Raw genomic sequence first — 24,849 nt, 5'->3', positions numbered from 1 at the left:
GGATCTCCTTGCAGTCCAAGGGGCTCTCAACAGTCTTCTCCAACACCACACGTTCAAAAGCATCAATTCTTCGGTGCTCAGCTTTCTTCACAGTCCAACTCTCACATCCATACATGACTACTAGAAAAACCATAGCTTTGACTAGAAGGACCTTTGTTGGCAAAGTAATGTCTCCGCTTGTTAATTCATGGTTTTCTAAAACCATTTTTTTTTTTGTAAATTCAGGTAGGGTCTATTATCATCTTATGATTATTTTTGTTTTCTTTTGTAGACTTTGAACTGTAGAGACCAGTTCATATAAAGATAGTACATATAAAAGTAGTGAAAATCCCATGTGCTTCTCTTTTAATTATTCTCTAGAAGAATAGCATATTGTTATTGATAATTTAACTCATGTATTCAGTAACATTCAATAACAACTTAAATCAGCTATTTAAATCTATACAACATGTGTGTCAGTAGAAGGAAGAAGGTAATTTTATATGAATATGTAAGATTTTTCAGAGGTAAGAGTAGAAAGCATGTATGTAACTGGTGAATTAGACACTTCATTCTACCTTAACTGTATAAAAAAGGGATCTTTTTTCTGGATTAGATACACTCCCACCCCCAGTTATTATTTCTGCTTTTATCAAAATGCTGTTCTTTGAAATTCCAGAGTTCCCTATTGTATTATAACATGCAAAGTTGTTCTGTCAACTTTCATTGTTTGCTAGTGCCTTTGACCTTACTTTATATTATTCATTTTACTCTTTATATATAAGCAAAAACTTCCTTTGTCCTAATTTTTCTGTGTTGATTTCCTTATGTAATTGTGTATTTTTGTATGTTATATGGACTGTTATAGTAATGTTTTTAAGGAAGTTTTGTGATGAATGTTCCTTCAGTGCTGATAGCCCAATATGATACCCTGATTATGAAAATTTTATATTCTTGAGTCAGTGGAGTACTTTGAATTTTTTGAGAGTTCAGTGTGTAATATTATTCAGTTTTCTGAAAAAATAATCCTTAGCTTTTATAAAATTCTGAACATTGTAACCTCAAAAAAGCATAATCCATAGTTGCCTGAAGGGACAGAAGATCTTTGTAGCATTCGATGCCATACAGTAAAGATAGCTGTAATATCAGTTGCATTTTCAGTCTTCTGAAGGATCTGTTGCTCTTGTTAAATTGTTTTTCCACTTTATGAAATTTGAGACATTACAGATTTTACACTAATGTGAATGTATTTTCTTTACACAAGATGAAAGTTGATTTCATCTTGTCAATTTGTTTGACATTAATCAAATATTTGTATATATAATTGCAAACTTATTTTTTTCAGAAATGCGAGATAAAATGAGAAAATGGAGAGAAGAAAACTCACGAAATAGTGAGCAAATTGTGGAAGTTGGAGAGGAATTAATTAGTGAATATGCTTCTAAGCTTGGAGATGATAGTAAGTTTTTAAATCTGTTATGTTCATGCTCAGCACATGTTTCATTTACAGTTTAGTTTTTTTTTTTTAAATCTTGTCATTATGATTTTTCTGCTCTTAATATCAATCCATGATTTATTAATGTTTAAAATACTTCTCAGGAAGTCTGAATGATAACTTTTATTTTTAGAGGGACTTATAATTATTGGTAGTAGTGAAGCTATCAAGTAGGCTTTTTTGTTTTAAAGCTCACAAGGCTGTAGTCCTGGGCAGATCAAAAATGTATTTCATAATGAATCTTTTAAAACAGGAAAGGTATTAAATAGTTGACATTTTTTTTAACCTGATTAAATATTAAAATATTATGCGTTGCTAAACATTTCAGGATGCTTTTTCCTTAATTCCAGATGAAATATAATAAGTCACTCTTCAGTTGTAAAAATGTTCTTTAAAATATCAGAAGCATGAAGAATTGATTATCTAATTTCTGTTGTGAGATTTTTATATTAAATTCAGTTTTTTCCTGTTTGTGTATTTAGTTTGGATTATATATGAACAGGTGATGATTGCAGCCCTCGACTATGGTCGGGATGACTTGGCATTGGTGAGTATATTTTATTTTATATTTAATTTCCTTCATAAATTATGTATCAGCAGTACGTGGCTTTAGTGAATGCTTTCTGTAGCTGATTTTTAGTGCTAGTCTTGAGTTGGTAGGACTGGTTAGGTACTTTGGATCACATTATATTTTTATATCTTTTTAGCAATCTTGAAAAGTATTTAGTATCCCAGTTTCACCTAAGAGGTTAAATTAGTTGGTGAAGGTAGTTTACTTAATAGGTGGTTTATAGTATATTATAGAGTTAAACATATAGTTTAAAACAAATTTGTCTTTTGGGTTGTTAAATGGCTTATGTTGTACATAACATTAAATATTGTTTTGAGATATTTTAAATGTATATCTTAAAATTATTAGAAAATCCTAACATGTACAGAACATGACTTAAAATACTCATACCAGGTATTTAAATGGGGCCTGATGCATTGTGAAAGTAAGTTTTAATTTAATTTTTATTAATTTTAAAGAAAAATAATAATAGCTATATTTTGAACACTCATATGCTAGGCACTATTCTAAATGCTTTACATCATTTTTATTTTTATTTTACATGCTTTATTTGATCTATATAATTATTTCTTAATTTGACTTGTTTGATAGTATCACTATATTTATTGTATAAATCAGGAAGCAGTGGTTTCTGTTTTGTAACCCTGACCTCTTAAGTGCTCCTTCATGCTGCTTCCTCATAAGCCAAGAAGAAATACAAAAAAACAATACCAGAGAATAGAAATACCTGGAGAACATATACAAGTCTAATTGGGATTGTCCTTTTCAATGTAATTTATGTTAGCAGTACGTTTAATTCTGGTGGAGTTGCCCATGATAAAAAATATTCCACAAAAGCTTTGTATTACCTTTAAAACCTATGAGACATAGTCTTTTGAATACCAAAGAGGTGGCAGCTTATTTTTTGCAGGAGATTTTGAAATTATTTTTTGTATAGCAAATGCCATTTGATAAAGTAGGAGATCAAGTGGGTAGATAACTTTTTTTGTAACAGTATTTTTTTTAATGGTTCAGAATTTCAGCACAGTTAGCTTGACTGAACAAGTACTGTGAGTTTTGCATGATATCAAACTAATTGAACATCATTTTCAGTTTTAATTAACTTGAATATTTTTCTTATTATAGAATTTACAGACACAGACTTTGAAGCTATACTGCCAAATCATATTAAAACTTATTTTCTTATGATTAATAATCTGTTCATTAGTTAAATGCATTTTTAATCACATGCTTTGGGGCACTAGAAAGGATTATTTTTATCATCCTTAACATTTCTAAGACTCTTATAATCCCTCATGCTCAATAAATATTTGATTATTTGTTTAGTTGAGTTAATGGGTGAATTATGAATATCTGCCAAAAGAAGATTGGTACTCCATTGTCATTGTGTCTGTATTTTATGGCCTTAAATTAGGACAAGTATTCTGACAAGGTGATTGATTAATATATGATTTGAACAAGGCAAAATTAAAGTGTTAATAGTATTTGATTGAGACTTCAGTGTACTGCCAAAGAACTTAATTTTTATCTAGAGACTGCTTATGCAGTAGTTAGGAAGAAAAGGCCAGGAAACTGTTGTAGTTAGTTAAGATGGGCTTGATTCATTATGGAAGCAGTTTTTAAGGAGGAGTTGATATGATAGTATTCAAAGAGTTATTAGTGGACCCCATAATCTCATTTCCTTAGTTAAGAGTTTGACTCGTTTCTGAGAACTCACTGTTGTCCTCACTGTAAATTCACGGTTGTTCTTTCACTCCATTTTTCATTACTGATTAATTTCACTTATGTCATTAGATCTCAGTAATGAAATTATTTAAGAAGATACACTGAAGACTATGAAAGGCATTCCTTGTAGATCATTTAGTATATGTAGTGTAATTACTGTTCTTCAAGTCTTTTTATAATTTTTTTTCTTTTTTAGTTTTGTCTTCAGGAGTTGAGAAGACAGTTCCCTGGAAGTCACAGAGTCAAGAGACTAACAGGCATGAGATTTGAAGCTATGGAGAGGTAACTGAATCTTGCAAATAGTGTGATCCTGTTTTCAAATGGCAAACATGGGGTCTTAAATTTAGGTCCTCCTGCACCAGTGGCAGCATTATTAACTATGCAAGATCTTTTGCTACTCAGCTTCCGAACGGTGTCAGAGTACTTATCAGCATCAATCCTCCAAGTTATTACCCTTAGATAGAATTTGACATATGAGTGGAATCTATTTATCATCTTTGGCCTCATGGAATGGGATCATGCTTTGGAGTAAGAACTGGCTTCATATCCTATTTCTAAGGATTTATTATCTATTGACCTGGAAAATTATTTAACTTCTTTAAGTTTTTTCAGTCTTATTCCTCTATAAAACAAGAATATTACCAGCTTGTCAGGGTTGTTTTGAGAATTAGTAATGATATATGTATAGTACCCTCACAGGCACTCAAAATATAAAAGCTATTATATATATATATTTTTAACTGAGATATAATTGATATAGGGACTAAGACTAAGGGGAAAATATGCTCAGTCATGTTCAAATCTGGAGTGGGTTGCCATGCCCTCCTCCAGGGGATCTTCCCAACCCAGGGATGGAACACAGGTCTTCCGCACTGCAGGCAGATTCTTTACCTGCTGAGTCACCAGGGAAGCCCATAATTGATGTATAACATTATATTAGTTTCAGGTATATAGCATAATTATTTGATAAATGTGTATGTATATTGTGAAATGATTACCATAATAAGTTGAACATCCATCATCATAGTTATAAATTTTTATTTTCTTATAAGAATGTTTAAGATTTACTCTGTTAGCAACTTTTAATTACACAACACAGTATTGTTAGCTATAATAAACCATGTTGTATTATGTCCCAGACTTAATTTATTTTATAACTGGAAGTTTCTACCTTTTGACCACCTTCACCCATTTCTCCCACTCCCCATCCCCTCCTCTGACAACCACTAATCTGTTCTATGTATCTATGAGTTCATGTTCTCTTTGATTCTACATGTAGGTGAGATCACATAGTATTTATCTTTCTTGGTCTGACTTACTACACTTAGCATAACACCCTTAAGGTTCATCCAGGTTGTCATAAATTGCAGAATTTCTTTGCTTTTTATGGCTAATATCTTCCCTGGTGGCTCAGATGGTAAAGTGTCTGCCTACAATGCAGGAGACCCGGGTTCAATCCCTGAGTCAGGAAGATCTCCTGGAGAAGGAAATGGCAACCCACTCCAGTATTCTTGCCCGGAAAACCCCATGGACAGAGGAGCCTGGTGGACTACAGTCCATGGGATCACAAAGAGTCAGACATAACTGAGCGACTTCACTTTCACTTTATGGCTAATATTACATTGTATTAATATATACAGTTAATCTTTGAACAGCATGAGTTTGAATCGTGTGGGTCCACTTAACACATAAATTTTTTTTAATAGTAAATATTACAGTGCTGTACAGTCTGTAGTTGTTGCATCTGTATGTAGAATCTTGAATAAGGAAGGACCAAGAATATGGAGGGCTTATGCTAAGTTATATATATATGGAATTTCAACTTGATGTAGGTTTGGTTTTTAAACCTATGTTTAAATTATGTATTATTTATGGAATTTCAACTGTGATGTAGGCTTTCCTGATCTCTGCATTGTTCAAGGGTCAAACTTCTTTATCTATTTATCTGTTGATAAACACTTCTGTTATTTCCATGCCTGCTGCTGCTGCTGCTAAGTCACTTCAGTCGTGTCCGACTCTGTGCGACCCCATAGACAGCAGCCCACCAGGCTCCCCCGTCCCTGGGATTCTCCAGGCAAGAACACTGGAGTGGGTTGCCATTTCCTTCTCCAATGCATGAAAATGAAAATTGAAAGTGAAGTCTAGGCTAGTGTAAATAATACTGCAGTGAACATGGGGCTTCAGATATCTTTTCAAGTTAATGATTTTATTTCCTTTGAGTGAATACCCTAAATTGGAATTGACTTTATCAAATGGTAGTTCTTTGTTAATTTTTTGAGGGACCTTTATACTGTTTTCCGTAGTGACTGTGTCAATTTATATTCCGTCTACAGTCCAGTTCCCTTTTTTCCACATCCTTGCCAAGACTTGGTGTGTTTTGTCTTTTTGATAGTAGTCATTTTAACAGGTATGAGATGATATCACATTGTGGTTTTAATTTTCATTTCCCTGATTACTGATGTTGAGCACCTTTACATGTATTTGTGTGTCTTCTTTAGGAAAATGTATATTCAATTCCTCTGCTCTTTTTACTTAGATTGCTTTTTTAATTTTTGCTGTTGAATTATATAAGTTCTTACAATATTTTGGCTATTAACCTCTTATTAGATATGATTTGCAAATGTTTTCTCCCATTCCATAGGTTGCCTTTTCATTGTGTCAATGTTTTCCTTTGCTGTGCAGAAGCTTTTTAGTTTGATGTAGTCCCACTTGCTTATTTTTGCTTTTGTTGACTTTGCTTTTTGTGTAAAATTCAAAAAATCACCAATACTGATGTCAGGGAGCTTACCACTTATGTTTTCTTCTGGGGGTTTATGGTTTCGGATCTTCTGTTCAGCTCTTTAATCCAGTTTGAGTTTTTCTATGTAGTATAAAGACAGAGGTCCAGTTTCACTCAGCTGTCTAGTTTTCCAACATCATTTATTGAAGAGAGTGTTTTTTTCCTATTGTATATTCTTAGCTCCTTTGTTGTAAACTAATTGACTATATCTGTGTGGGCTCTCTGTTCTGTCCCATTGATCTATGTGTCTGTTTTTATGTCAGTACCATATTGTTTTGATTACTATAGTTTTGTAATATAGTCTGAAATCAGAGAGTTTGAGCCCTTCATCTTTGTTTTTCTTGCTCATGATTGCTTTGGCTATTTGAGATCTTTTGTGATTCTATACAAATTTTAGGATTGTTTTGTTCTGTTTCTTTGTGAAATGCCATTGGAATTTTAAGAATTGCACAGAATCTATAGATTTCTTTGGGTACTGTGGATATTTTAACAGCATTAATTCTTCCAGTTCTTGAGCATGAGATATCGTCTCCTTTATTTGTGTCTCATTTATTTGTATCAGTTTCTTTCATCAGTATCTTAAATTTGCAATATATAGGGCTTTCAACTCTGATTAAATTATTTCTAGGTATTTTGTTCTTTTTTATGCAGTTACAAATGGGATTGGTTTTTTAATTTTTCTTTCCGATAAGATTCTTATTAGTGTATTGAAACACAACAGATTTTTGTATATTGATTTTGTATCCTGCAGCTTCACTGAATTTGTTAGTTGTAACAGCTTTTGATGGCATAAGCGTTGATTGTCTTCACCTGTCTGGCAGTTTTGGCTGCAGTGGCTTTCCCTGTAAGTTTAATTGTCTGATGGATCTAAGAGTAGTTGGTTCAGTATGTTTAGCTTTTCCTTGTGAGAATAGGAGTGATGATTTCCAGTCTTTATGTGCCAGACCAGGAACCAGAAATCTGAGTATCTTTTCAGCAGTTGTTTGACATTTATATATGTTCTATGTTCACATTTTCTGTTTTTAAATTGGATTAATTTGTGTCTTTTTATTATTTAGTTGTAAGAGTTCTTTATATATAGTCTAGATACAGGTCTTTTATCACATATATTTGATTTGCAAAAATTTTCTTGCATTACATGGCTTGTCTTTCACTTGTTCAGTGATGTCCTTTGATTACAAAATATTTTGATTTTTTAAAAATTAAGTTCATTTTTTCTTTTGTTGCTTATCATTTTGGTGTTATGTCTAGAAACCATTGCCTAATTCAAGATCACAAAAATTACACCTATTCTAAGTGTTTTATTGTTTGGGTTTTTACACTGTGATCATTGACACATTTTGAGTTAATATTTTTCATGATATGAAGCAGGTGTCCAACTTTATTCTTTCTTTTGTAGATATCTGGTTGTCCTAGCACCAGAAAAAACTACATTCCCCATTGAATTGCCTTGGGCGATTAAATCAGTTGAATGTTAATTATGTGATGGTTTATTTCTGGGCTTTGAGTTCTGTTCCATCAATATATATGTTTATTATATACCACACTGTATTGAATCCAATAATGACATTGTAGCTTTGTAGTAGTTCTAAAATTGGGAAGTGTGTCCTTCAACTTTGTCCTTTTTTTTTTTAAAGATTATTTTGTCTGTTCTGAGTCTCTTAAGTTTTTATATTCATTTTATAGTCAGGTTGTTGTTTCTTACCTTTGTAACTTGGTGCTTTAGGTGAGACAGGGTTTACTTGTACTGCACTTGTACTTTTTTTCTTGCAAAATTTATTGATACAATTTTTCTTAACCTTTTTATTCCTTGGCTTTTGGCTTATCTGTTTTATCTATGTGTATTTTACTATCTTTGGATCTTCTAAGCAAAGGGCATGGATAAATAAAATAAAGTAGTATTACAGGTGAGCAGAAAATAATTTTGAATCAGAGCAGAATGGAAGAAATCTGCAAAGGATTGCTCCTGAATCAGTATTCTATTCTATTACCACTTTTTTTTTTTAACTTCAAATAGTATGAATTCCTAGAGCATTCTTGAAATATATGAATAACAAAACACATCCCAGAGTCTAAAATGAATGATTTTTCAGATTATCTTTTTAACACAGTTTAATAGTGATTATTTCTCTACCTTCTTTCCAATCATACAAAAAATTAATATGGTAGCAATAATTTAGTCTTAAGTATTAACTCAAGTTTCTAGCAAACTTTAGTTTCTTTAAGTCTTTATACTTTAATTGAAACTCATATCATTTTACCTAGTAAGATTTTACTATTTTTCTGGAAAGAGTGGTTGTTTATGTGTTTTTGTTACATAGGACCTTTAATCATTTTCATACATGATTGTGTGAATTAGAATTATCTGTGACATTTAAAAAGTATGTAGTTGCCTAGCCTTCACTCTACTGACATAAATCTGAAATCAATCAGGGGTGTAATGCAGGACAGTAGACAGGTAGATTTGAGAATGTTGTTGACTCAAGGTAAATTTTTATGGACCTTTAGTGTATTAATCAGGATTCTCTAGAGAAACAGAACCAATGAGGTGTGTGTGTGTGTGTGTGTCTGCGCACACAATGGGTGTGCATAATGGGTGTGCATAATGGAGATTTACTGTGAGGCAGATATAGAGGCTGAGAAGTCCCAAGATCTGCTGTCTGTGACCTGGAGACCCAGGAAAGCTGGTACTGTAATTCAGTCTGAGACTGGGTCTGAAGGCCTGAGAACCAGGAGAGCTGATGGTGTAAATTTCAGTTTGAAGTCTGAAGGCAGGAGAAGGTGAGATGAAATATCTCAGCTCTAGCAGTATAAGGCAGTAAAAGGAGATGAATTCCTCCTTGTTCTTCCCTTGTTCTGTTTAGGCCCTCAAGGGATTGTATGGTGCCCACCACATTGGGGAAGGCAGTCTGTTTTACTGAGTACATGGATTCAAACACTAATCTCATCTGGAAACACCTTCAGACATACCCAGAAATAATATTTGATCTGGGTACCCCATGATTAACACAGAAAATTAATCATCACACCCAGTTTTTACATAAATTATATTTTTAAAATTACAACTTAAATATGTTCAAATATAAAACTATTAATGTCTTATGTATATAGTTTTCAAACTGTAAAGACAATGTAAGTTTTCTAATAAAATACCAGAAAGACTAGAAAATCCTAAGAATTCACAATATTAGTATCATTGTATTAATGAAATGAATGGTTTCCTATTTTACTCTGTGACTTACAGTATATTTCCCAGAGGTTATATAGCTGGGAAAAGATCCCCAGGTGATTCTCATGTACTTTGTCTTGTGAGAACCAGTGCTTTTTAGTATTAATTTTTGCCCTTGTTTATATACTTGATTGTTTTGTTTTATTATTATTTAATGATTTTATTTTCTGTTTCTATAGTTGCAGATTCTTGTGAGGCTAGCATACCTATAATCAAATATTATCATGTATTTGATTTCCAAAGTGATTTTCTTTTTCTGAGCTGTTGCTAACTCTGATTAACTTAGGATGTAGTGATGCTGTTTGGCCTTTGCATTGTATAATCATATTTACAAATTAAGTCTGCTTTTAATTTTCTCAGTAGTCTGCTATCATTAGTTAAAATATTCTTATCTATTGGCATGACTGTAATCACAAATACAGGCTTGGTCGTTAAAATTGTGGGGCAGTGTTCGATTAAAGGACATGTCATGTGATGATATAGAATATTCTATGTCTTGAGTATCACTAAGAGAAAAGCTTAAAAAATTATCATAGAGAACTTAAGAATAGATCACAAGAGTATGTCTGCTGTCCCTAGTTTTATAAACACTGCTATAAAAATTTTAAACATAGATTTTTGTTTTCTCTAAAGATCTTTATCTGAAAGTGAAGAAATTGACTGGAAGGGAGTTGGGGGTTATGGATATGATTAGGTAGGAATTTCAGAATCACTTAGCTATATCCTTGTACTCCAAATAAGATTACCATATATAGGAGTGTATTGTTAGATAAAGTGCTTTATTGATTTCTGATGTATCACTCCTTTTGATTCACTATCATACAATGTTAATCTTGGCTTCTTAGTTTTATCCTGTCATATTTGATTATTTTTTCATTTGATAAATTTGTTGTTTCCCATGTGAGATTGTGAACTATAGTGTTGGAAAAGACTCTTGAGAGTCCCTTAGACTGCAAGGAGATCAAACCAGTCAACCTTAAAAGAAATCAGTCCTAAATATTCATTGGAAAGACTGACGCTGAAGCTGAAGCTCCAATACTTTGGCCACCTAATGTGAAGAACTGACTCATTGAAAAAGACCCTGATCCTGGGAAAGATTGAAGGCAAGAGGAGAGGGGGACGACAGAGGATGAGATGGTTGGATGGCATCAGTGACTCGATGGACATGAGTTTGATCAATCTCCAGGAGTTGGTGATGGACAGGGAAGTCTGGCATGCTGCAGCCCATGGGGTCGCAAAGAGTTGGACACGACTGAATGACTAAACTGAACTGAACTGATAAGAGGTTGTAACCTGGTAGAGTATATTGTGTGTACATACTTGGTTTAGTTGCTAAGTCCTGTCCAACTCTTGCGACCCCATGGGCTTCTCTGTCCATGTGCGTGGGATTTTCCAGGCAAGACCAGAGTGAGTTGCCATTTCCTTCTGCAGGGGATCTTCCCAACCCAGGGATCCAACCCAGGTCTCCTGCATGGCAGGCAGGTTCTTTACCGACTGAGCCACCAGGGAATTCCTTAATAGGTGCTTAATGAATTGAACTTTACCAGCTCAACTAAGAAAAACTCTCATAAATATTTATTAAAGGAGAATTAACACATAGTTTGGGGCTTCTCAGGTGGCTCAGTAGTAAAAAATCCCCCTGTGAAGCATTAATGTGATCCTTGGGTTGGGAAGATCCCCTGCAGAAGGAAATGGCAACCCACTCCAGTATTCTTGACTGGGAAATCCCATGGACAGGGGAGCCTGGCAGTCTACAGTCCATGGGGTCACAAAAGAATCAGACATGACTTAGCGACCTAAAAAAAAAAATTAGATCATTTCCTTGTGAAAATATTTGTTAAATTTAACTTAAAAAAATACTTTATTTGCTGTAATTCTAGGTGTAACTAGGGCCACAGAGCTATCTCTTTGAGCTGTAGTTTTTACCTTTGTATTTAGACCAAGTCGAATCAGTATGTTTTTGAAGTAAGTTTTTCTATAAATATTTTATTTATGACCCTTTTTTTTTTTTGCTTAGAAAATGACATTGTATCAAATTTACTATTATGTGAAGATCAGTCTTTCCAGGTTAATCTTTTTCTGTATTTACTATTTGTCATTAAATTTTAAGGTAATGATTCTGGATATTTCTTTTTCTTTTTAAATAGATATGATGATGCTATTCAGCTATATGATCGAATTTTACAAGAAGACCCAACTAACACTGTAAGTTAGCTGGTTGTCCTGAAGATCAGTTAATTCTGTGTTAAGAAGTGAAATTATTTTAGAAATAATGGAAAAATATACATGGAAACATATTTTATTTTGTTATTTGAAATATCTCATGATGGGTCACTTTAAAAAAAGTAGGTTTTAACTCTTCAGTTAAATTTAACTTACAAGATCTCTTATTAGAAAGCAGCTACTTGAAATTTAGATAGAATAAATTTTATGTGCTTATAAGAACAAACACCTGTCAGAACTTATAGTTTCTGTAATATTTTCAAGTTTATTAAATACTAACTTATCTTGTTTGGATAGTTATATTTTAGTTCTCTTATTGAAAAATGAAAGATGTCATCTCAGTAATTAATCTATGGAGTTAATTAATGAAAGGCTTTTTGGTAGTATGACCTGTTCTAAAAATATCCTGGTGAAAAAAAAAATTTTTTTTAATATTGAGAACATTTTAGTTTACTGTATTGATATGATGGCTTAGATTATTTCTTTTAACATAATCCCACCCTAGGGAAATTTTCTCTGGTAACTTCCTGGGTATTTTGTAGATATTTAAATGGTAAGGATTCTCAGAATATAGAAATTCAGAGAAAAGTTTTGACAGCTACAAGCCTATGTGTTATTAAAAAGCAGTTGATTTAGATATTCTAAAAAGTTAAAATTGAAAAAAATTTAATAATCTTTTAATTTTATTTATCCTGATATGTTGCTCTCTGTTTTAATGGTCCTTATAAAAAGGACCATTTTTCTCTACCTGAAGATTTTCTCACATACTTATTTCAGCTGTAAGATTTCACCACAGTTTTAAAGGTATTCTTTTTTTTTTTTTTTTTTTTTGCAGCTATATATTGAAAATATGATACCAGATTTCTGAAAAACTTGTTTCATGTAATTTTCTCATGCTAGTTTAAAAACCAGTACTTTGTAATATATTTTTTAGAATTAGAAGTCAAATATTTCTGTGTCAGTTTAAGTTGCGTATATTTTAAAGAAATTACTTTACCTCAGGGTCTAAGATAATTTGTAACTAAATATTATCCTGTCTTTGTAGTATTTTCCATGTTTTATGACTTGGCTCCCCTCATAGATTATCTGAGGGGGTAGTAACTAAATCATTTGGTTGTTAGGTAAACATTTTAGAACAAAGTGACTGAATTCAGCTTTGTTAGATGTATTATTCTTTCATCAAATGTTATTTTTATCTAATCTTCTCTCAGTCCCTTCTGTCCTTCTGGAAATATTTATTTGAGTATCTGTCAGGAGCCACCAAAGGGTTGATGTTACTAAATATAAAGACAGTATTTCTGTTACCATATCCATAGAAAGCACTGTGGTAGACATTAACGGAGAAAAACAAAGCCATATAAGACCTAGAACTAATAAAGTCTGGTAGGGGAAGACTTTACTTACATTAAACAGTACAGACAGCATGCCTGAAGAACTATGGACGGAGGTTCATGACATTGTACAGGAGGCAGGGATCAAGACCATTCCCAAGGAAAAGAAATGCAAAAAGGCAAAATGGTTGTCTGAGGAGGCCTTACAAATAGCTGTGAATAGAAGAGAAGCAAAAGGCAAAGGAAAAAAAGGAAAGGTATACCCATTTGAATGCAGAGTTCCAAAGAATAGCAAGGAGAGATAAGAAAGCCTTCCTGAATGATCAGCGCAAAGAAATAGAGGAAAACAACAGAATGGGAAAGACTAGAGATCTCTTCAAGAAAATTAGAGATACCAAGGAAACTTTTTAATGCAAAGATGGGCACAATAAAGGACAGAAATGGTATGGACCTAACAGAAGCAGAAGATATTAAGAAGAGGTAGCAAGAATACACAGAAAAACTATACAGAAAAGATCTTCACAACCCAGGTAATCACAATAGTGTGATCACTCACCTAGAGCCAGACATCCTGGAATGTGAAGTCAAGTGGGCCTTAGAAAGCATCACTATAAACAAAGCTAGTGGAGGTGATGGAATTCCAGTGGAGCTATTTCAAATCCTAAAAGATGAAGCTCTAAAAGTGCTGCACTCAATATGCCAGCAAATTTGGAAAACTCAGCAGTGACCACGACTGGAAAAGGTCAGTTTTCATTCCAATCCCAAAGAAAGGCAATGCCAAAGAATGCTCAAACTACCTCACAATTGCACTCATCTCACACACTAGTAAAGTAATGCTCAAAATTCTCTAAGCCAGGCTTCAGCAGTATGTGAACCATGAACTTCCAGATGTTGGAGCTGGATTTAGAAAAGGCAGAGGAACCAGAGATCAAGTTGCCAACATTCAGTGGATCATCAAAAAAGCAAGAGAGTTCCAGAAAAACATCTATTTCTGCTTTATTGACTGTGCTAAAGCCTTTGACTGTGTGAATCACAACAAACTCTGGAAAATTCTTAAGGAGAAGGGACTACCACACCACCTGACCTGCCTCTTGAGAAATCTGTATGCAGGTCAGGAAGCAACAGTTAGAACTGGACATGTAATAACAGACTGGTTCAAGATAGGGAAAGGAATACCTCAAGGCTGTATATTGACACCCTGCTTATTTAACTTATACACAAAGTACATCATGAGAAATGCTAGGCTGGATGAAGCACAAGCTGGAATCAAGATTGCTGGGAGAAATGTCAATAACCTCAGATATGCAGATGACACCACTCTTATGGCAGAAAGTGAAGAAGAACTAATGATCCTCTTGATGAAAGTGAGAGGAGAGTGGAAAAGTTGGCTTAAAGCTCAGCATTTAGAAAACTAAGATCATGGCATCCAGTCCCATCACTTCATGGCAAATAGATGGGGAAACAGTGACAGACTTTTATTTTCTTGGGCTCCAAAATCACTGCAGATGGTGACTGCAGCCATGAAATTAAAAGACACCTGCTCCTTGGAAAAAAGTTTATGAACAACCTAAAAAGCATATTAAAAAACAGAGACATTACTTTGCTGACAAAGGTCCGTCTAGTCAAAGCTCTGGTTTTTCCAATAGTCATGTATGGATGTGAGAGTTGGACAGTGAAGAAAGCTGAGCCCTGAAGAATTGATGTTTTTGAACTGTGGTGTTGGAGAAGACTCTTGAGAGTCCCTTGGACTACAAGGAGATCCAACCAGTCCAATCTAAAGGAGATCAGTCCTGCTTTCCTTTATTCCAGTATTCCAATATTCATTGGAAGGATTGATGCTGAAGCTGAAACTCAAATACTTTGGCCCCCTGATGCAAAGAACTGACTCATTTGAAAAGATCCTGATGCTAGGAAAGATTGAAGGCAGGAGGAGAAGGGGACGACAGAGGATGAGATTGCTGAATGGCATCACCTACTCAATGGACATGAGTTTGAGTAAAATCGGGAGTTGGCTACGGACAAGGAGGCCTGATGTGCTGCAGTCCATGGGGTCACAAAGAGTCAGATCCGACTGAACGACTGAACTGAACTGAAACAGTAATGTTACTGTGTAGAAGTTTCATGGTTATATCCATAGTTAAGATTCAAGCTTTTATACTATAGGGCTTTACATTGTTTAATGCTGACTTTATGACTCTTTCATCGATCTTGTGCTCCTGTATTCCTGGATATCCAGTATAAAAATGAGGTTATTCATTAAAGTTTTAAGAAGCTCTCTTTCCCTCTCATATGCATTCATTATTCTTTCAAAAAATATTTGTTGAGTGCTTGATATGTGCTTGGTATAGAGCCTAGAAGGATGATTTAGACATTATCCTTGACTTTGCTTTAGAGAGATAGCATGATGTACTTAACAGATTATAAACCTTGAAATAGACTTACTAAAGCCTGATTCTTTGTTGATTTGCTGCAGTATTTCTGAGCCTTGTAGGCCTTAATGGTTGAGCATGGCTTAATTAAGACAAATGACTGGCTGGGGAAAGACATCATATTCCATTATGTAAAAAGTAAGGCTTAGGGTTATAAAAGTACAAGACCTACCTTGGGAGAAAAGAAAAAAGTGATTGAAGTGGAAGTTTCAGATTTAGGGAGATTGCTAAAATGGGTCATCTCATCTATTTTTTAAAAGTTGTGAAATGCTCTTTTGAAAAAAGTAGTACTTACACATGTTAAAAATTGCAAACAATACTAGCATATATGTTGAAAAATAAGTCCTCCCATCCTAGATCTCAAGCCCTCCTTCACTTAGGCAAATGTTTCTTAAGAATTTTTCCAGAAATTTTTTCTCATGCTCACACACATAGGTCTGTATGCATGTGTGTGTATGTGTGTGTGTCCCTTTTAATAGGGAGAATGGTTAGAAATGCAGATGGTGGCTACTCTACCTTTTAAGTAAAAGTGTTCAATTCTGTCCAGCTCCTCTGTCCATAGCATTTTTCAGGCAAGAATATTAGAGTGGGTTGCCCTTTGCTTTTCCCGGGGATCTTCCCAGCCCGGGATTGAACCTGGGTCTCTTCTTTGTTGCTGTTTTTTTAATCTCCCCTCCCTCCCTCCCACCGCTGCTAAACTGTGTCTCTTGCACCTCCTGCATTGGCAGGTGGGTTCTTTATCATTGAGCTCCCTGGGAAGCCCCAGACTCTACCTAAGTCATCTATGTCAGCACATCCTTTATCTCATCCTTTAAGTTGCTAATAGCATTGTAGTATATGGATATATAATCCTTATTTTGATGAAAAACTTTCTTGAACTAATTAAGATCCTTTGGTATCTGATACATTCCTCCCAGAAGCAGTGTTGCAGTACATGTCATTTGTAGAATAGATTCCTAGAAGTGAAATCTGGGTCAGGAGGTCCATGTATCTTAAAAATTAACAGATACTGCCGAATTTCCCTCCACAAAAGCTTTTTAGTCATCTGTACTCACTTACATGGAATATGAGAGTGCTTCTTTCCCAGTATCCTCCCACATGGTATATTATCAGCTTTTTTTCATTTTTAACTTTTGCCAGTGGTGGCTCAGATGGTAAAGTGTCTGCCTGCAGTGTGGGAGACCTGGGTTTGATCCCTGGGTTGGGAAGATCCCCTGGAGAAGGAAATGGCAACCCACTCCAGTACTCTTGCCTGGAAAATTCCATGGACTGAGGAGCCTGGTAGGCTATAGTCCATGGGGTTGCAAAGAGTCAGACATGACTGAGCGACTTCACTTTCACTTTCAGTGTAATTAGTTAAATATATAATTTGCATTATGAGAGATTCTGAATATCTTTTACTATGCTTAAAAGGCCACTTTTATTTCTCTTTTTGAACTGCCTTCTTTAATGCAGTTATTTCATGAAATTTCATTTCTAGTCTTATTGAAGACAGCAGGGTTCTAGCTCTCTGCATAAGTTTAACCTACCCCTTCTTCACCACTGATTCACCACTGAGGAAGACTAGGGCTTTAAAGGGCAATATTTTATATCTTTTAGTTGGTTCATTGTCCTGAGTGATTGGCAGTACAAGAAGTTCTACATTTGTGAACAACCTGGTATATTACACTTTAGAATTTTTTTTTCTGCATTATCAATAAAGTTTTTGTTTCTTTTTTGATTTCTTCTTGTTTTAATTGTGGTTGATTTGCAATGTTCTTTTTGTTTCAGTTATCAGAATAGTAAGTTGAGTTTTTTTGTAGATTATTCCTTTATAGGTTATTACATGATATTGAGTATAACAGAATTTTAATTCTTAGAAAATGGGGAGTGAAGTCAAATTTGATTGGCAAAGTACCACCAGATTTTTTGTTTTAAAGGTAACTGCCAGTAATGTGGGAGATGGTTTGAAAGGGGTTAAAAGAGATGAATTATGTAATTTGGAGACAGTTTTGTCTTAGGCTAGAGATTATGGGGATCTAAGGTGGTTTACTGGTAAAGTACAAACTAGAACTTCCTCTACCCCAGATGTTGAGACCCAGAAAGACCACTGCCTCTAAGGCTTATGCCATAACCCTTATGTTGGAATTAGCTATATATATAATTGCCTCTGTGCCAAGCGTGAAGATGCTTTTAGAAGGCCATATTTCCCAGGGTCATGGCATAAGCCTTGGAAGCAAAAGAACCTGGAATTCTGCTTTCCTTCTGTTGGCCAGTGGTCTTTCTGGGTCTCAACATCTGGGGAAGGGGTTGCTCTGCATTGTACTTAACTGGTAGACCTTAGTCCTTTAATCCTTTTCTAGGTTCTTGTCCTGGGTGGCCTATTTTTTTTTTTAGAGGTGTAACATGTCTTTCAAGAAAAAATTGATAGCTAACTATAGTAGATAATTGGAGAAGGCAATGGCACCCCACTCTAGTACTCTTGCTTGGAAAATCCCATGGACGGAGGAGCCTGGTAGGCTGCAGTCCATGGGGTCGCGAAGAGTCGGACATGACTGAGCGACTTCCCTTTCACTTTTCACTTTCATGCATTGGAGAAGGAGATGGCAACCCACTCCATTGTTCTTGCCTGGAGAATCCCAGGGATGGGGGAGCCTGGTGGGCTGCCATCTGTGGGGTCGCACAGAGTTGGACACGACTGAAGCGACTTAGCAGCAGCAGCATAGTAGATAATGTCACAGAGGTATGTAACAAATTTATGATCATAAGAACTTTTTGCGTTTCATATTTTATAATAGAAATTCTGACTCCATTATTAAAATCGCTTGTAAAATGTGGAGCAGTTTTCGTTTTTGACTTAAAGGTCGATCTAAAGAAATTCAGAAGAATTCGAAACATTGGCACATTTCATAAGATGTGAGAAAGAAATATAAATGGAAATTGATAAACAGTTAAGACTCAGTGTTTAGTCTAATGCTATTATTTAAACTATTTTGGCATAGAATTTATGTAGAATAGACTGCACATATTTAAAGTGTATAATTTCATAAATTTTGACGATTGTATACACCTATGAAACCATCACCACAATTAAGATAGTGAACAGAATCATCATTGTCTAAAGTTTTCTTTGCCCCTTCTGTTTTTGTATTCATATATATATGAATATATAAATATTCTTTCTTGTAGTACATAATTAAATTACAAACAATTTTATCCTTTTGGGTCTTTGTGAGACAGGCTCAGAACATTGTTTATCCTGAGACTAATTATTCCCCAATAGGTCCATCTTAGTACTCGATACACTGTTTTAGGGATGATGGCATTTTCCAGTCTGGCTGGTAGAAAAAGACACTGTTCCCAGCCTTGTGTGAGCTCTGGGGCACTTTTCCCCCTAAATGTTTCTCTTAGATCTTTTCTTGGCATTTGAAGTTTCCTCGTACACATGCACTGATCAGTACTGATCAATACTAATCACTACTTCAGGGGAGCAGTATTCTTGTAAACGTGCACCAATCAGTACATAGGTATTGAGTACTTAAGGGGAACCCTTGATATTCAAGGGAAATCTCTTTAGAGTCTTATATATTTTTCTTTCTTTTCTTGTACTCTGTCCCATGAACTCTAGCACGTTGATCTTCTTGGACTCTTGAGTGCTTTCTGAACTCATAGATTCATCTGGGCTCAACCTGGTTTTCTTTTCTTGCGTAGCACTCTTGAAACTCTGAAAGCAGTGAACCAGGGCAATAAAAATAGGGCTCACCTTGTATGTTTCTGCCTGTCAGGAATCATCTCTCCTTTTTTTTTTTTTTTTTTGCTTTTTGTCCTCTGCCTTAAAAATAGTTGTTACATATATATTTATATTTAGTTACAGTTGGCATTTTCAGGCAAGAGGATAAAACTGCTCCCTGTTACTCCATCTTGGCTGGAAGTGAAATCCCTGCTTAGTAGTCTTTTTAAATGATCATGATAAGTGAAGTTTTTTGTTTTCTAAAATGTTGTATTATTTTTCTGTAGAAGGACTGTTGTGTGTGAATTAATGATATATTGTTGCCTGTATGATACTGATTGCCATGTAGGTTTTTCTTTAAACTGTCCTGTGTAGTTTCATTAAGAAGACTAATTTTGCATAGTTGAATAGTTACTACTTAAAAGTTTGCTTTTAACCTTAGAATACTAGGAGATAGGGTACTGTTTCTTAGGTTTAGAGTGGTTTAGCAGTATAGTAGAGATTTGGGAGCATGTTTCCCAAATTGATTATTAAAACCTTATATTTTAAATCTTTGCTTGTACTTCACTGAAGTGTTTGTAAGGTGGAAAACTCTTAGTTTTTAAAATAGACTATTAAGTTAATACCAATTTTTTCTTGTTTTACATTATTTCAAAATTGTAGTATTCCACCTCTTAACCAATATCTGTTGTTCAAAATAATAGTAACAAATTAATTTGTAATGTCTCAGTTTTTTTCAGGAACTCTGATCAATGAATCTAGAATGGTAATGAGAAATTTGAGATCCTACTTCTCATCTTTCCTCTTTTGATGCATTTAGGTTGTTTAAACCCCTGTTTTCCATTTATGAAAGGCTTTTTTATTTTTTTAAAGGCATTTTAAAATATTATCTATGAAACACCAGTAGTGCTTTGTAAACAGTATTCTACATAATGCTGCTGTCCTAAAACTTTGGTGTGTGTCAACAGTAGAGACATGATTGTGTTGTCAAATCACTGAGAAAAAGTTAGTATTAGATGTATTTTTTAAAAAATGAAACTCATTTGTGAATAATGGTATCCATTACAGTGTTCATACCACATCTCTTACTATGACTGTAGAAGTACTGGTTCCTATTCATGTTTATAATTTGACTTTTTGTCTATTTATGGAATTTGAATGCAGTATTTTCAACAGGTTTCACTGCATCTGTACAAAATCATTTTAACTGATAAAGATCCAAGGACTGGGGCAAGTTACTTTTAGAGCTTTACTTTTACTTTCCTTCTGAATACTCTATGAATTGAGTGTATTTATTATGGTCCTTTCATTGTTGTAAATAGTAAAATTATTGTAAAAAATATTGCTTACTGTGTGGCAGGCGTTGTGGTAGGCCTTCAATATGAGCCATATAATCAAGGATATATATTTTTAACAGAGGTGTCATTTTTTTCATTACCAAAATATTGTTATCACTATCATTTATAAATATGGCTCTTGGTTTTATTTATTGGAAGTCTCTTAATTTTATCTGATGTTTTTGACTTTCAGTTTTTCAGAAAGTCCACCTTTCCACCCCAGGACAGATAGCTCTTTTGACCTAACGAGGCTTCATTCATTTTACTTTCCTTGTCTATATCTTGTGGAGTGTGTGTTATTTAAAAGAATGACAGTCATGTTCATAATTAATATGCCTAATTTAGCCCTAATTATAGTGTGTTTTATTCTTTAGCCTTCTGCATTAAATTAAACAGAGATGAAGGGGATGTAAATTTAATAATTCACACAGCACCCTCGCATCTCTTGATTGTTCACTGTGGCCCCAAACATAAAGTCTTTATTATACACAATACTGCCTTTGCTCCTGAGTTCTTCCTAATATTCAATGTCCTCCCTCCATATAGTTTCTCTTCTGCTTTCTTTATGTCTGCTTGCATTTTCTATTTCAGTTCAGGTATCACATCTGGAACCCTCTTTGCTGTCTTTCCACCTCTTCCCCTCAGGCTATGTTAGGATCTCTTCTATGTTGTCACAACATTCTAGGTACCTCTATCATTGTCTTTTTATTTGATGTATCTTTTTCTTATTAGACTTAACTCCCAAAAGGAATTATCTATTCCTTTTTTTATTCTTATTTTCACTGTCTAGCACAGTACCTGGCAAACAACAGATGTTCATTATGTGTTTGATTAATGTGTAAATAAATGACATTTATTTTTCTATTCATATTTGAAAAGCTTTAAGATGCAAGTTTTAAATGTTATGTATATTATAAAAATATTTCTTTCAGAACCCATTTTATTCTTTTGAAAGACTTTTAGCTAGATTTTTCTCTTAAAATTGTGAAAAAAGTTATTAGAGGTCATATTTGTATAATGACATTCAAGTGGCCACAGTAAGATTATTTTCTAATCTCCACTATCCCTCTGTCTCTTAAGATACAGATCTTATGAATGAGACAGAGTAAAGGACTTTAGGCTGGATAAAGATTAAGATTCCCTGCTGGCTTGTAATTTTCAGAATCTGGATGGTTATTTATTTGAATGAAATGATGCATATATTGTATACATCAAAAGTAAAGCACATGTGATTGTTAGAGGAATGTTTGAACTCCCCAGTGGGATGTCATGGGGTATGTTTATAAACTCCCACTAAGCAGTAGTTCTACAATGGAATTTCATTGGCATTGAGATAATAATTTGCACAGTCAAATTACCTTCTTTACAAAAACCCAGGGAATCATGAAGGCCTAATCCTTTCTTAATGTCAACCCACAGGCTGCAAGAAAGCGTAAGATTGCCATTCGAAAAGCCCAGGGGAAAAATGTGGAGGCCATTCGGGAACTGAATGAGTATCTGGAACAGTGAGTGTCTTACAAGAGGATTGTGTTTTGTTATTCTGATAAATCTTTTTTAATTAAAATGGAATTTGCATTTGATTTCCTTTTTGCTTCCATGCTGTTCATTTACAGAATATCTACACATTTATTTTTTTTTCCCTTTACTCTAACCAGATTTGTTGGAGACCAAGAAGCCTGGCATGAACTTGCAGAACTTTATATCAATGAACATGAGTAAGTCATTAAACACATAAAATTTTGCTAGGAAATGCAATTTTTATCACTGTATAAGTTCAGGAGTTATAGTAGTTTCTGAAGGATTGGTGAGAAGATGTGAATTGTGTCAAATTAACAAAATAAATAAAAAACAAATTGACAGTTTGTTGGTTATAATATGTGAATTGTTTTAAGTAGGTCAGTTGTGTTTTGCTAAATTATTTTTATTTGGGAAGTAAGTTTTCTTTTAAATCCAGATGGCATTCTTTGAAATTAGAAAGGCATGTATTTGCTGAGCTAAGGTTATTTTTAGTGAATGAAAATTGTGAATTTTTAGAATTTAAATTGTTCTTATATACAAAGAGTATTCTACTCCCTGCTGTTTAAAAATTCTGTCAATTGTATGCATTTATTAGCCTTAGCATGAAGAGAATCAACTCTTCCAAAGCAGAAGCATTCTGTTGCCTGGGTAAAAAACCAAGAATAATCAAGAATGTTGAATGTTGTAGGAACTTGCTTATTGGATATTTAATGTTTTTGTTAGCTTTTTTTAATTGCTGCAGTGACAGGAGGAAATCCCAGTGTGAGAGGATTAGCCCAGTCTTAGTGCAAGTTTTCTAATATCACAGCATTAATGCTAACCTCTATCTGGAGGCAGGTTTTTTTTTTACCCCTAGTTCTGAGTCTGAAGTATATCAGATTGTTTCTTTCATCCCTTTTGAGAGAATAGAAGCAGATTCTCATGCGCATATTCTTATTGTGCATGAATACTTAGAATACTTAACCTCATTCTCATAGTACAAAATAGCTGACATAGGAAATAAAATCAAATGAAGACACTTGTCTGTTGCCTTTGTTCAGGGCTATATGTGTATGTAAAATGAAGAGTTAAGGTAGTTATATGTATAATTCTAATAAAAGTGGGAGCTAAAATAAAAGTAATAGCTGTCATTTAATAAATGTGTACTGTATTCTGGGAACCATTTTTCAGTTCTGTTATACATGCTAGCTATCAGATATTCTTTGTTTTTTAATAGGAAGTTATTTCCTGAATCATGTTAAATATACATATGGGGATGTTTATATGATCATACATGTAAATGTACTTAGATTTCGCGTATATATATGAGTGGTAGTGTATTTGGTTAAATGGTCATGTTTCCACTTTTCATTGTTTTAAAGTCAACATATATAAGGTATTGTTGTTGATAAGTTCAATTGGTAAGTTACGTCTGACTCTTTTGTGACCCCATGGACTGCAGCACGCCGGGCTCCTCTGTCCTCTACTGTTTCCCAGAGTTTGCTCGAATTCATGTCCATTGAGTCAGTGGTGATATCTAACCATTTAAATAACATGAACTGAATTTTCGGAGTGCAGTAAAAAAAAATTAATAGCGGTTTTAATCTGTCCCTAAAGCAGATGGTAGTTATTTATATTTTTGTGCCTTTTGAAGATTTTGTGATTAAAACCACTTGCAGAAATTTCAAATCATCAAGGAAATTTTTTCTTTAAAGAAGTACCTAATACAGAAAATTTGGAAAACCCAATAAAGAATAAAGACAAAGACAAAAATCATGTGTAATTGCATCATCCTAAATTAACTACAGTTTATATTTGATTTTTTCCTTTCAATATCCCTTGAAATAAAAAGAAACAGAATTATCTTTTGTAGCTTACAATTTTCACTTAGTTATATTTTATCAAAAATTCCTTATCACAGAAAATATTCTACAATGTGATTTTAATATTATTCCATCTTATTAATTAACCCTGGTATTCCTAACTAATTTCCTAGTAAAATATAGTAATGCTGTACTAACTTCATTTTATTCTATTTGTTTTTAAGAAGTAAAATGTTATTTATAGATTACCTGATTGCCAATTTAGAAAATTCTACAGAGTATACAAAAAAGTCACTAGAACTAATGAGTATAGTAAACCTGCAGATAAGATATCACTTATATAAAAATCATATTTGTATATACTGGCAACAAACAGTCATAGTTTTAAATTAAAGCATTCATAATAGCATAAAACACTTTGAAACATATATATTTTTTAATGTAAATTGTTTGTGTGCTGAAAACTACAAAACATTAATTAAAGAAATTAAAGAGCACCTAAATAATACCAAATTCATGAATTGGAAACGCAGCATTGTTTTGTTTGTTTTTAATTGAAGTATAGTTGATTTACAGTGTTACTTTCAGCTATATAGCACAGTGATTCAGTTATACATACATGTAATGGTTATCTTTATTTTTAGTTGTTTCCTTGCGCTAAATTCCTCAAAGTAGAATTACTTGATTAAATGATATATGCGTTTTTTAGTGATTTTGATAAA

General features: G+C 33.8%; 1 protein-coding gene across 1 annotated transcript in view; it reads left to right on the top strand.

The window, feature by feature from the left end:
- LOC120879081 (ER membrane protein complex subunit 2-like) overlaps positions 1-24,849 on the top strand; it is a 52,184-nt gene that overhangs the window by 8,881 nt on the left and 18,454 nt on the right. The window contains exons 2-7 of the mRNA XM_040262138.1: positions 1,325-1,438; positions 1,957-2,021; positions 3,967-4,052; positions 11,926-11,983; positions 22,227-22,312; positions 22,463-22,522. Of these exons, the coding sequence (XP_040118072.1) occupies positions 1,325-1,438; positions 1,957-2,021; positions 3,967-4,052; positions 11,926-11,983; positions 22,227-22,312; positions 22,463-22,522 (469 nt within the window). The remainder of the gene's footprint in view (positions 1-1,324; positions 1,439-1,956; positions 2,022-3,966; positions 4,053-11,925; positions 11,984-22,226; positions 22,313-22,462; positions 22,523-24,849) is intronic.

The sequence above is a fragment of the Oryx dammah genome, unplaced genomic scaffold (genome assembly GCF_014754425.2).
Source record: "Oryx dammah isolate SB20612 unplaced genomic scaffold, SCBI_Odam_1.1 HiC_scaffold_19, whole genome shotgun sequence".
Classification (NCBI taxonomy): Eukaryota; Metazoa; Chordata; class Mammalia; order Artiodactyla; family Bovidae; genus Oryx; species Oryx dammah.
The sequence above is the reverse complement of the archived record's forward strand: the minus strand, read 5'-3'. Positions and strand labels throughout refer to the sequence as shown.